The sequence below is a fragment of the Filicampus tigris genome, chromosome 3 (assembly GCF_054856515.1).
Source record: "Filicampus tigris isolate MCC_2025a chromosome 3, RoL_Ftig_1.0, whole genome shotgun sequence".
Taxonomy (NCBI): domain Eukaryota; kingdom Metazoa; phylum Chordata; class Actinopteri; order Syngnathiformes; family Syngnathidae; genus Filicampus; species Filicampus tigris.
In genome coordinates this window covers 16,943,329-16,956,069 of record NC_141219.1, presented here as the reverse complement: position 1 = coordinate 16,956,069, position 12,741 = coordinate 16,943,329, and the positions used below count along the sequence as shown (strand labels likewise).

The window sequence follows — 12,741 nt, the reverse complement described above, 5'->3', positions numbered from 1 at the left end:
GTTTTGGTGCATCCCTAGTAGAAGTAACTAGGATCCTTTAGAATGGCACAAAAGATTGTGTTTGCTCAATATGGTCAGATATGAATACGAATACGGATTATGAAACTGTAAGAAACATTTACAATAGTAGTCATTAACTTCTCTTAACACAACCTCAATATTTTGCCACTTTCTTGTGTCATTTGCAGCCAGAAGATATCCATTTAATAAATACAAATTGGCTCCTGCACAAACATTTTGGATCACCTAACTGGATGTAAAGGAATGTAAGGAAAGCTGAAGATATTTGGGGGGTGTATCCTACAGCATACATTGAGCTGCACTGTCTCACTTTCATTTAAAAAATCTCTTCAATTCATACAAGGAATCAGGTATGTTGTTCCAATTTGTCTTTCACTCTAGTGTATGCACGCAGTTAAGTCAAATGGAGTCTGAAACAGCATCCGGTGATTATACTTATGGAAAATATGTCAGCGTCACATCTCTGTGTGTGATGTGCGCTTTTGTTACATTGTGATGAATAATTTCTGAACAGGTGGCAAGATGTAAAAAAAAATGTTTGTTTTCCCAGATGCATTTCAAACACAACATCTTAATTAGGGAGACAGGAAATTGAACATCTTCAATCATGTTTTCATACCATAGCTGTTGTCCGACTAGGAGCCAATGCTGAGGAAGGGAAACTTGCTCCAATGGCTGCTAGTTGCCCATTATGTGCCTGTCCCAGCAGACTGTGGATGTCGCTGGGTAGACTGGCGGTGGAGCCCACCGCGTGGTTCCTCAAAACAAGGATTGCATCATCCAGTCGGTCAAGACGATCTTCCATTCGCGACTGAGTGGAGCAGAGTGGATTGTAGAGTGGAAGGTCAGGTGGAGGGAGAGGAGAAGGAAAAGAACAACAGAGCAGCTTAGTATAAGCATATTAGGACCAAAAATTGAAAACACTGATTGGATGGCGTGGACTTGAAAAGTTGAAGATAAAGAAAATTCATATGCACGATCACAAGAGCTCCAAACATCAACAAATATACTTGTTTGTGTGAAAGTGAATAGCAGTCACGTGGAGTGGATTTATGTCTGCACTGAAGCAGATTGTGGCAAGCTAATAAGACAACTTAACAATGGCAACAAAAGCTGATTGAAAAAATAAAAACAACAATTGCATGTCGAGGTCATGAAAGCAACCCAACAACAACAACAACAACAACAAAAAACGGACAATGACTTATGGAACACGTTCTAGATAACCAGCTCGGTCTCAAGTACCTCGCAGACATCCTTTAAGAAAGACATGGCATCCTGAAGATGCTCATGTAACTGCTGATGAACTCTGTTTTTCTGCCAAAGTCCAAAAATAAAAGAAGAGGATTAAGAAAGAGCAGAAATACATTGAGAGAGAGAGAGAGAGCGGGAGAGCGATTGTTCTTTAAGAAGAAACAGGATTTGCAGACAGGCATAGATCTGCTGACCAATCAGTTTGTAAGGATGAAATTGTTTTGTTGTGTGCCATCTTAGTACCTCTTATGACATCAGTGGTTACTTTTTTCATTTTGAGAACCACAGTTAGTGTGTGGGGTTCGGCAGCGACTTTTCTTGAGTGCCTAATCAATTTTGCAATTTTGCAATTTTGATGGAAAAGCCCATCAAAAATGCATATGAACTTTCAGAAAAAAATGAATAAATAAAATTTGATAAGTGCCAACGGGCTCTCAAAACATAATCCACTTCTTCCTTGACAATCGCAGTATGTTTTTGTGGTTTAATAAAAATAATACTGCACAGTAGCCTCAACACACAATACAGGGCACAGTTTTTCCATTGCACAAAGCCAGTCGATGTGTGGTACTCGATCACTTAGTGCACGGCATAGAATCGCTAACTGTAATTATTATTATTATTTTTTATTTTTTTTGCGATGGTCCATTACAGTTGCGTTCAGCCACAGCCTTTCTTGGTGTGCGGCGGGCCTAAACTCATAAACAAAGTATCTCCCACTTCATTGGCTGTTGTTGGAATGAAAAAGCATTACCATTACAGCCTTGTGAATCATACGTTGTATATATAATTCCAAGTCATGTCATGTGGCGCAAGTGGAAAGTACAGCAAAGTCCTTTCATTATGTAAAATGACCGAGAGTGTCTCAATCCATTATCTATTTGTCATTTCATCTGTGATGAAATTCTCAAGTGGCACGTTTAGACAGTTGCTCAGCCCCAACTGCAGAAGTCATGGGCAAGTTTCCAAACTCCACGGGCAATTTTAACTTAGGCTACTTGGAAAATCTGACTTGCACTTTTATTGTGCATAGATTTATGCAGTATGTGTATAGGTGAAATGAAATCTGCAGCATGCAGCAAATGAATCCTGGATAAGTGTCTCTGCATACAGCTGCTGGCAGCCCCTTGAACTCAGCCCCCCCCCCAACTGTCAATTCCTGAGCAGGAGACAGATGGCAATTCCTAAGGGACAGGTATTGTTCAGTTATCCTTGACCTTCCACTTAATCCTCTGAAAACATTTGTGGGAATCTCATTGTCATGATAACACAACCAAAGTGAGCATCCATATAGGACGAAGCAAACGAAAACGCTTACCAATGAGTGAAGTGAGTTCTCATAATTTGGGGAAGAAGCGCTCTGTCCACCAGGACGCGGCCACTGGTTGGTACCTAAGCAAAGAGTCAAAGGTGCACCGTAGGTAAGTTCACAAGTGATGCTGCTTCCGTTTCATATCTGTAGTCTTGCTTCACTGACTACAGACACCAACAACAGCTAAGTGTCATAACACGCCGGCATGCCAATTTACTGGCGTCAGGAGCTATTTTTATCATTAAGGATGAGATTACATCATTTTCCTGACGTCTGAGCAGCATCCTGACATGCGAGCTGGCTGGGAGTTTGTCCAATACCCCCCATTTCCATATCCTCCATCTCTGGCTTGTTTACACAAGGAAGGAAAAGAATATGAGCATTGACAAATCTGATTTGCACCAGCATTCCTTCCAACCACTTGAAGCAAATTTGAGGGTTTCAACTTTAACATTTGAAATGTAAATTTCCCATTTGAAAAATGGCCTTAATCTGGGTTTGTGATAAAGGCAATGTGGCAAGCATGTAGGTTCAACAAAGTTCATCATCTTACATAACGTTGCTTTTTGGCAGAATCTCCACCATCACATTTCTGGATACTGTCGACAATAGATTTTAGTACATAGTCCCTTTTCCTGGGGCACAATGAAGCCAAGCTGAATACGTGTTGTAACGGGAGGTAATATACAATCATAACCATAATAGACTTTGATCACTCTTCTAGCTTTTTTGCAAAAAATATTGCCTGCAGCCCGTTCTGCGGTATTTGATGGAGGGTTGCCAAACCAAGTCATTCATTTATATTGTGGTAACTATGACGTTATAGCACACTTCATATAGGTCATTTTTATTTAAATTCTCATGGAAGAAGTGGAGGAAGTGAAGCATGGGTTTCGGCTCTAAACAGATGCCTTATTTCTGCTTACTCTTAAAAGGGGAATAACAACGGACAGTAAAAAAAAACAAAAACTGTCTTTCTGAAATGAAGAGGACGTTAAAAAAATATTTCTTTCTACAAAACAAATAAGAACAAAAAAGCTTAAACATGGTTTTCCTTCAATTGTTCCAGCGAATGTCACACATCATATGAAGCTCTCTGTCATCACTTGACATAAAAGACTCCAGACTCCAGAAAAAAAGATGAAAAGAACTTGAGTTTAGCCCCATCTTGTTGCCAGATGAGCGAGACATGAACTTCACATTCCTCCACTGCCCGTTGACTATTTAAATATATACAAAAAAACCCCCAAAAAAACGGCAGGGCTAATTGCTGAAACATCTAATGGGTAATGCTCTGTATCTTGGTGCAACCCCAATGATGGCTTTTGTACTCAACGTGCACCACGAGCCAAATCGTGTCTCCATTTTCACCAAATCGGTCTGTTACTAAACTCACAAAATGTTAGAAACATCCCTTCATTGGACTGTCTAACTAGGATTTCATGCTACTGGCATTCTTTTTGGGGGCACACTTTTGTGTATCCTAATAAAAAAGATGCTGAGTTCTTTCAGCCACTGGCAGAGACTTTGTGCAGCTTTGTGTGTGTGCGCGCATGTGTGTGTGTGTGGGTATGTGTTGGAGGAACAGCTGTCCACAGGGCAGGGCAACAGCTGAGGATGAGGGGAGCATAGGTAGAGACAGCTGTCACCAGTCCATTACCATACTTGACACAACTGCCCATTAAAATAACACACTGGGCTTTCCCGTTTGGTGTCTCCCCATTTTTTTCCCGCATTAGTGCCTCTCATATGTCTGCAAGGCTTCATGCCAGTCTTTTAAATGAACAAATACAAAGACGTCACACACGGGCTGAAAAAATCTTCTAGAATGTAAAAAAAAAAACAATGAAGGCCATGATAAAAGTGTAACATAAAATCTTCTTTCAAAAATGGAGGCTTAGTATTACAAACTACACAGAGATCCACAAGCCACTTTTTAAAAAGCTACACAATGTTCGGTTCAGTCCCCCAAAAAAAAAAAGAAAGAAAGAAAGAAAAGCTTTTCATCGATGTAATTCAAAACCACTTCAAACAAATCTTTTTAAATCCTTAAGCAGCTCAAAAGCCGTAGCCTGAATTATTTTCATTTCCATTGTTGTTCCGGGGCTTGTCATTAACATTTCAATCACTTCAAAAAATAAATGTGATACAAACAGATGCGTGTCTGCGAGCCATAGAGTCATGAGCGTGGAAAGCTCTGGGCAAAAGATGTGACTGGAAACTCTGCCACACTGAGAAGCTCTGTGGGTTGCGGGATTATAAAAGATAGTGGACCCAGAAAGTCAGGTACTGATTAAAGATGTTCAGGAGCTGTTGTTGTCAACCTCGCACAAGTCGCATCGCGTGATGTCTCGGCAAGAGGTGTGCCGGCAACAAGTGCGGATTGAGAGCAGCTGGCCACGAAATCTGCTGGATACCCTCTCCTCTCTTTGTTGTACTCATTCACTCACTCATTTGATCAAAACAAACAAATGTTTCCATGGCACTTTTTCCCTGGCTAAAAGAAGTGGAGTCACTCATAGACAGGTAACTTGTGAGCGAAGGCTACATTTATTCTACACTCTATGTTCCTGCTGTCCGCGGCATCGGGAGTCGCTGCGTCCTGGAGGGTGAAAAGCTCGAAAGGTTTCAGTCGGCAGTTTGTGGATGCCGGCGTGTTCTCTACCGGCCTTTCAAGGCTTTCTACGGACGAAGCGTGGAGACTGGGCGGATTTAGAGCAAATTTGCAAGAGTGGAGATACATGTATCCTGCCGCTCATGAATGTTTATTTGATTTCTGTCAACAGATAATTCAATAATTGATCTTTTGTGACCAACCCAAAAACATGCCAATAAGTCTGTTTTACACATACAAACTTCGCAGTGCTCTTGGGCTCTTGCAAAGAAGCTCTGTCTCACATACACAAATTCAACATTGTTATAAACAGGTGCGCCCCCGGAGACAATCAGAGGTAAATCAAAAAAACATTGCTTAACTTTGGAAGACATGTAAGTGGCGTGTGCGAAATGTCGGACTGCTTCAAGTTGTATTAAGCTCCATCCCGTTTTACTACTTCCGATTAGGTTGCTTATCTTCACCGTGACTGCTGTGGCAAATGTTTTTGACACTTTAAACATCTCGCCGGCATCCATGGCAATCATGGCCCGTCACATTTGCCCACTCTGTGTCGAGGGGCCATCCTGCTTTGTCCACAGTGGCTGCCGTGGTCGCCGGGAACACAGCGTAAACGTAACCTCGGCCTTTCGGTGGACTATTTAATAACATTTTATCGAGAAAAGTCCAAGTTTTGTGGATTCTATACAGAGTGGAAAAAGCTAACATATACAGTGGGATTCTAAAATATGAACACTTTTTTCAGTCATATGTACTGTAAACCATTGACATTTTATGCAAAAATATGCTTTAAACAAATCTCACCAGAGCACAAGTGCATTACCATAGAAGTGGATATGTAACTTGAGCCTTTAGGAGTTCATTGTAATTGAAGCCACAACCAAGAATACGCCTTCTTTAGCCTGTGGTCATGAGATCATACTAAAAGAATTGTGTTTTACCTGGTCTTCCAGACGGGGTGCCGGCAGCCGTTACCACGGTCCCTGCTGAGCCAGCGCCTGCTGTGGCTGTGAGAGGTGAAGGGGAACCCACAGGCGTGGACGGGTTGGAGGGAAAACTACTGCTCGTGTGGTCAGGTGAGTAGATCTGTGAGAGCAGAAAGAATACAGCATCAGACGTTGAAAAAGACATTCCACAATCACGTTACTTCATACTTTTGAGAGTTGTTACCATCTTCAACTGTTTTCTGAAGCTGAGCCGTGATTGGTCATTACCTGAGCCCTGAGTAGTTGTGATGTCATTTTCAGTCGACAGAAGTGACAAAATGGCCGCCCCCTGAGATGGCTAAAAACGTGTGGATTTTGCTGCTTAACTCATATTCCGCAAAGGCGACATTAATCGCCATGTTTCAACTAGTAACATATTCTTGAAAAAATATGTTTGGGTTGATTTCCCTTTTTAATGTATTTGGTTACATTTGACCGACAATAAAAGACAATTTGCATTAACATTATTGCATCTGAGGCTCGTATTTGGGTTACACTGAGGATACGCAGTTTTGCAATAATGCCAATTACAAGGAAAGGAGATTGTGTCTTCAATTCCCACAGGGATTTCATTTGTGTAAGCAAATGCTGGATTAAAGCACAATCACTTCCCTGATTTTTCCCTTTTAATCAGATGATATTGTGCTGTAATGGAACATGTCTCTGAGAAAAGGGCGCTAGAAATGGATCCTCACTAATTAGCAGAAAAAAGCAGCAGATAGACAGCGATTTCCCCGCTAAGTAATGATCAAATTGAGCTGGCAGGAAACCATTTGACTTCTCTGGAGATGATAGAATGTCCTCATTAATAATCTCTTTATTCAATCTTGATCTTTGGGCTTTACGTTTTCAATCGACATGGAATATCAGGCAAGTGCAGCACTGGGCATGGAGGAAGAGGGTGAGGGAGGGATGGACAGAATAGCTATTTAAGCTTTTCTACACTCTGAGAGCTGCGTTCTTTTTCCCTCTCCGCTTTCAGGCAAGCAATTCAATGGAAAACTAAGACGGATTAATAATGCTGTCATCACTGTGTCAGATACAAACACGACTCAACACAAATCCCCAAACATGTCTCAGTTCCACAAAAGCAAGTTGCTTATAACCGTGACTTCTGACCAAACGATATATGGCCAAGGACGCTGCATTCAAAGTGAAACACGGTTCATTTTACTGGAACAAATGAAGCCCCGCCTCATCATCAGTCACACTCCCGCAGGCGGTGAGGGGCCAATAAGCACAGCCAATTTAAAAAGGGTGGGCGAACAAAAACTCTACAAAGGGCGGCCCGTGGAGTTGAGCCACAGCAGTTTTAAACTCCCCAGTGCCCCCGCTCCATGCACCCACCCCCACGCTGTCCAACCGTGTCCATTTCACTCCAGCTTTGTCATGCTAATAGAATTGAGTCTACAAATATAAAAGACTTAATTTGTTATTAGCAGCCCTAAACTCATATTTTCCGTTCAGAAAAAAAAGTCCAATTTCTGCCTAGATGTATGTAATGTTCATTGAAATACAAATATGTTAAGTAACACACATTAAGTAAGCTATATGAAAGCATGTTTATCAAAAAAAAATGGTGGAGCTTATTTAATGAAAAGTAGAATTTAGGACAAAGGCGCAAATCCAGCATAGGGAAAACACGGAAATTGGAACAATGCATCCGAGGATACATTTTATACAAATTTAGCTGTTGATTAACAAACTATTACTAATTAGAATGTTTTTAATATTTAATTCACACGTGTCAGACAGAGATGGGGATTTGTATCTGAACCCATTAGACAGCACATCATGGACACAAATTATCAAGACCAAACAATTCCAAAAGGACTTTTACATCAAGGGAAAGATTGCAGATTCCACCATCATCCTATTTGATGAGACAGCCTATAAAACTAAGCTCCCATTTAAATGTGTGACGGTTGCGTGGTTGCAGCTCACCGAGGCTAAAGCCTTGCCAAGTGCGTCCCCAGTCTGTGAGCTTCCAGCGGCGTTCCCCCGATTCGCGGCAGCTTCAAAAGTGCAGAGAGAGAGAGAGACAGTGAGTTAGCCCAACATTCAAACAAGCCTCTGTATTTGCATTAAGAGCAACATGAGAACATACCCAGCACCCCATCGGCATTGTTGACCGATGCGGTGTGCGTTGTGGAGACAAATGGTGAAGTGGTTGTGCTGCTTCTGTGGAAGCTGGACATGGGAGGAAGACTGGCATTGATGTCTGGGGAAGCGGAGTGTGCTGGGTAGTTCTGGAAATGACAAAACAACCTTGAAACTGTAAAAGATCATGTTCATCCTTAAAGAAAGGCTGGGGGGGGCCTACGCAGACAGGAAGAGATCAAACAGTGATACAGAGCTTAAGTAACGTCCTCAATCATAATGTCCAGACAACACACACATCCTCGTACTGTGGTGGCTGTGTTGAGAAAATGCGAGGGTGGAATATTTTCTACATGCTTGTATCTGGAAATTGTGCAGAGATATCTTCGCTGTGATCAACCCCTTAACGATGACGGTGAGGTATCGCCGTAATTTTGTAAGCAGCCAACCGGTATATCACACAACTCTAACAGATGATACTGTATTAACTATTCAAAAATACTTGGGTAGGGGGATTGTCACCAGATGAGTGGCTTACCAAACGGTCGTGCGAGTGCAGGCTGCTGTAGTTTCCTGACTGTGGCATGTGAGAAGAAGATCCTGGAAGCATTCCTCCATAGCCGGGCTGACTAATCCCATTGGTTGAGTTCCAAGGGTCAGATGAAGTGTGGGTACCATCTAATGACAAAATATATGGATGTGTTTTTAGAGTGCATTTGAGCCTCAACGCAAAGCCGTGGAAGCCATAAACCCTCAACATGGGATCATCCACCGAGCAGGGTTTAATTTTTACTCTCGGGGATGAAACATGATCCCGGTTCTCAACGCAGCTGAGATAATAGAAAAGTAAAACAAACAACCAATTCTAAAATTTAATGTCTATAAAAGGTCCTGATAAGGACGAGGTCAAAGATTAATACAGCTTTACTTACCAAAGAAAGTGCTTGCAAACATATTGCTGGAGGGCTTCGGAGAAGAGTAGGAGGGCGAATCTCTGTTGAAGTCCTCTGAGTTTGGAGATGGTGCGTACACCTACGAACACAACCCATAAAGTTATTAGTAATAAAGCTATTATCTGATAAAGTCATGCAATTAGGAATCCGTCCAAATGAAAGTGTTATCTCTATTTCTAGCTTGACAAGACAAGGTCGATTTTTCAGCCTCTTAAGACAAAATACTTTGGAAAATTGGCCCAAATGATGATCAATTGAAGACCCGATGCACAGTATACTGTACCAAAATATAGAAGTTGTGACCGCCCTGTGAGATTTATTTCCCGTGCACAACCAAGAATGTAAGGTGCTGAACATCCAACTGCTCACAACCAATGTGACCACTCTCAAACTTTCACTGACGCCGTTATGAGCATGACGTTGATACAGTGTCTGAGGTCAAATCAAACGTCTTCAGTGTATAACAAAAACAAAGGCACACACACCCCAAGGTATTTTGACTGATTTGCCCTGTAGTTATGTAGCTATAAATGCAAACATCTGCATCCACTTTAATGACAAGCAATCAATCAAGCTCATGAAGCATCAAACAGCAGTATTTGCATTTCAGATCAACACAGTCTCTGATGGAGGTATAATGATAGTTGCATACTTGCAAACTCGAAATGACTGTGGAAAATTACCACATTCCTTGAGAGACAAAAATTCAAATAAACGCTACGAAAACAGTCTGCTGTACTTGAGATTTGTACCTGCAAGCGGGCGACGGAGTCAAATGAGAGCACAATGGGCACGCTGTTGTACAGCTGTGTGCATGTGCCAAGTTGGTGGGAGGATCAAAAGAGACTTGGGGCCAAAAACCAGTGATGTGGTTTCTGACTTCATACACTCCAGATGGAGGGAGAGAGGAGGAGTAAAAGCGGACAGAGCACATCGAAGGGGAGAAAAGATCGAAGGGTTGGACAAAGTCTGCCCCCCGCTGAGAGCACTGGATGACCCTCGTCATGTCACACTAATCAGAGCCAGACCTGCCAGCTAGATTCCACCTGCCCATTCCGAGTAAATGCCCCACTCTTTGCTCACTTGTAGGGTCAATTCCTCTTAATGACCTTGCATCACACCACGGACCAGATGTGTGCAGTCATACTGCATAATCGTTCTTCTTTTCATGTGCTGATCTATTGTGTCTACAGCTTAGGAAAATTATTCATTAAATGAGGCAATTAAATCCAAACACTGATCCGCTGACCGGTAAGAAAATGACTGAAAAAAACTTTAGCAAGCAGATTAGAGAATTATGTCGCTTTTCCACTGCAGGGTGTCTCTACTCTACCTCATTTTTCAAGTAAAAATAGTAGCGCAAGGGACTGTGAAATATATACACGTTCATTGGAAAAACAGCTCCAGTGTTGACTTCTCAGCATATGTTTGGTGACTACTACAATGAGTCCATTTTTGTTCAGGACAGCAGCAAGAAAAATGACCAAAGCAGTAAGGCAGACACTGTGGAGTATAACACAGAGCTACGGAAAAACAGAAGGCTAAGATAATGTTGGTTGCGTTTATTTCTGTAATTTCACACATTTTACGTGCCATTGGGTGCACCGTATTATTAGGCGCAACATCAATGAATGGGTCTATTTTAAAATATTTTCCTACATAACACGCTCCGGGTTATAAGGCACATTATTTTGGTGAAGCATTGTATTGTTAAATAATTTATCTTAATTGTACGGTATGTTTATTTGATCGATTTAACCCTATTATGCTACATGAAATAGCGGATGTGTCTCGCTTGCCTTTGCTCGTCTTGCAACTACACGGGGGTTTCTTCGAGCAGAGGAGTTCCATCGACAGATGGAAAAAGAAAGTTTGAACATCGCTAATCAATCTGGTGGCCGGTTGTTGTGTTATTACTATGGCTAATGCTAAATGTTACTTTGGTTGACAGGTCAACAGGTGTAAACAAGTAAATGACCTCACCATTACCCGACCTTTTTTGTTCGGTTCCGGCAGCTATAGGAAGCTGACTGTGACGTGGGTCAATTAAATATGCAGGACGGAAACTTGGGGACGGAGGGACGATGCCCAGCTATGTGGAAATATGCCATCAGAAAAGTTCAGCTTGTGTTGGGTCTAACCGATTTAGCATTTAGCTAGTAGGACTACATTTCCCACGATTCTTAGACATAGAAATAGGAGTACTTTCGGAAGGACAAAAATGCCTGCTAGCGACTACATGTGGATGAGAATAAGAATGTAAACATGAATGTTAAAGTAAACAGGAAGGAATTTCATTTCATCCCACAGACCGCAATGATATTGTCCCATATTGTAACATTGGAAACACGAAGTCGTTCTCGTTCCGCTATCGCCTGCTAGCGATAACATGTGGATGGGAATGAGAACGCGAACATAACAGAAAGGAATTTGAATTAAAGATGACAGAACGGAAAAGATGACATCCATTCACACAAAAGGCGCTCCAGATGCAATGTCAATTTGTGATCAAATTAATGGATTTTAAGTGCGCTTTATGGTCTGAAAAATACAGTATGATAGCCTATACTGTGGAAGAATCTGCTTGACAAGCAGCAGCGGTTTATGTCACCCGTACAGTATCAGCTCAATAATGCTTTGAACTAACCTGTAGTGGAAGTACTTGCCTTTGCAATTGGGAATACGGGACTAGCAATCCGAGCCACGAAGGTACTGTGAGGTGGAAAGGGGTATGAATTTCATTTATTGGAATTTTTCCCATTAACAATCTCTGGTGAATTGCAGGGAGTGCAAGCAAAGTTTCGGCACCGGTGTCACCATAGATATAATTCAAATCCAAACCACAAACTTTCCCTTTCGAAATAATCCCTCCTGGAGTCTAATGCACTTTACTAGCCTTCGCTGCCACACCTTCAGTCCCTTCGGGAAGGATTCTTCCGGTATGGAGAACATCTCCATCATCATGGCCATTTTGATGTCGTCAATGTCTTAAAACAGGTCCCATTGGACCCTCTTGAGCTCGGGAAGGGGCTGAGGTGTGTGGGTGGGACGGGGTTGGATCGCAAGGAGCAAGGTCGGGTCGGTTGGCTCCAGCACGACGAGGTTGTTTTTGGCCAGAAACTGTCAGATTCTTAGGGCATTGTGAGCAGATGCGTTGTCATGATGATGCAGCCACAAATTGTCCTGCCATGACTCTCACTCACACACTTAACAAATAAAACAATTTTGTGTTACATATATATATATATATATGTGTTAATATATACATTTCTGACAAATGTCATTTAAATAATAAACGCTAAGGCAAGACGATGTCATCAAATGTTGCAAGTTTTGATGACCATAATGGTTGTCTACATGCTGGAACGGTTTTCATTTTCTGTGTTGTCGCAGAATTGATGGAAAATATGCTAATCCCATACACACGCTTGCACTTGCACAACACGTGAATGTGATCTATATGCAGGACACGGGTGGACTGAGAACTCCGGCTGTTTTGCT

The 12,741-nt window shown here is 41.9% G+C and overlaps 1 protein-coding gene across 2 annotated transcripts in view; it reads right to left on the bottom strand.

Annotated features, from left to right (window-relative positions):
• tcf12 (transcription factor 12) overlaps positions 1-12,741 on the bottom strand; it is a 74,331-nt gene that overhangs the window by 9,949 nt on the left and 51,641 nt on the right. Inside the window, exons 9-16 of one of the 2 annotated variants that reach the window (XM_086025942.1) lie at positions 9,220-9,319; positions 8,826-8,965; positions 8,295-8,436; positions 8,132-8,202; positions 6,143-6,287; positions 2,594-2,667; positions 1,267-1,338; positions 641-832 (exon numbers count right to left, since the gene is read on the bottom strand). In XM_086025942.1, coding sequence (XP_085882068.1) covers positions 641-832; positions 1,267-1,338; positions 2,594-2,667; positions 6,143-6,287; positions 8,132-8,202; positions 8,295-8,436; positions 8,826-8,965; positions 9,220-9,319 — 936 coding nt within the window. The remainder of the gene's footprint in view (positions 1-640; positions 833-1,266; positions 1,339-2,593; positions 2,668-6,142; positions 6,288-8,131; positions 8,203-8,294; positions 8,437-8,825; positions 8,966-9,219; positions 9,320-12,741) is intronic. The other variant, XM_086025943.1, reaches the window with a different exon arrangement.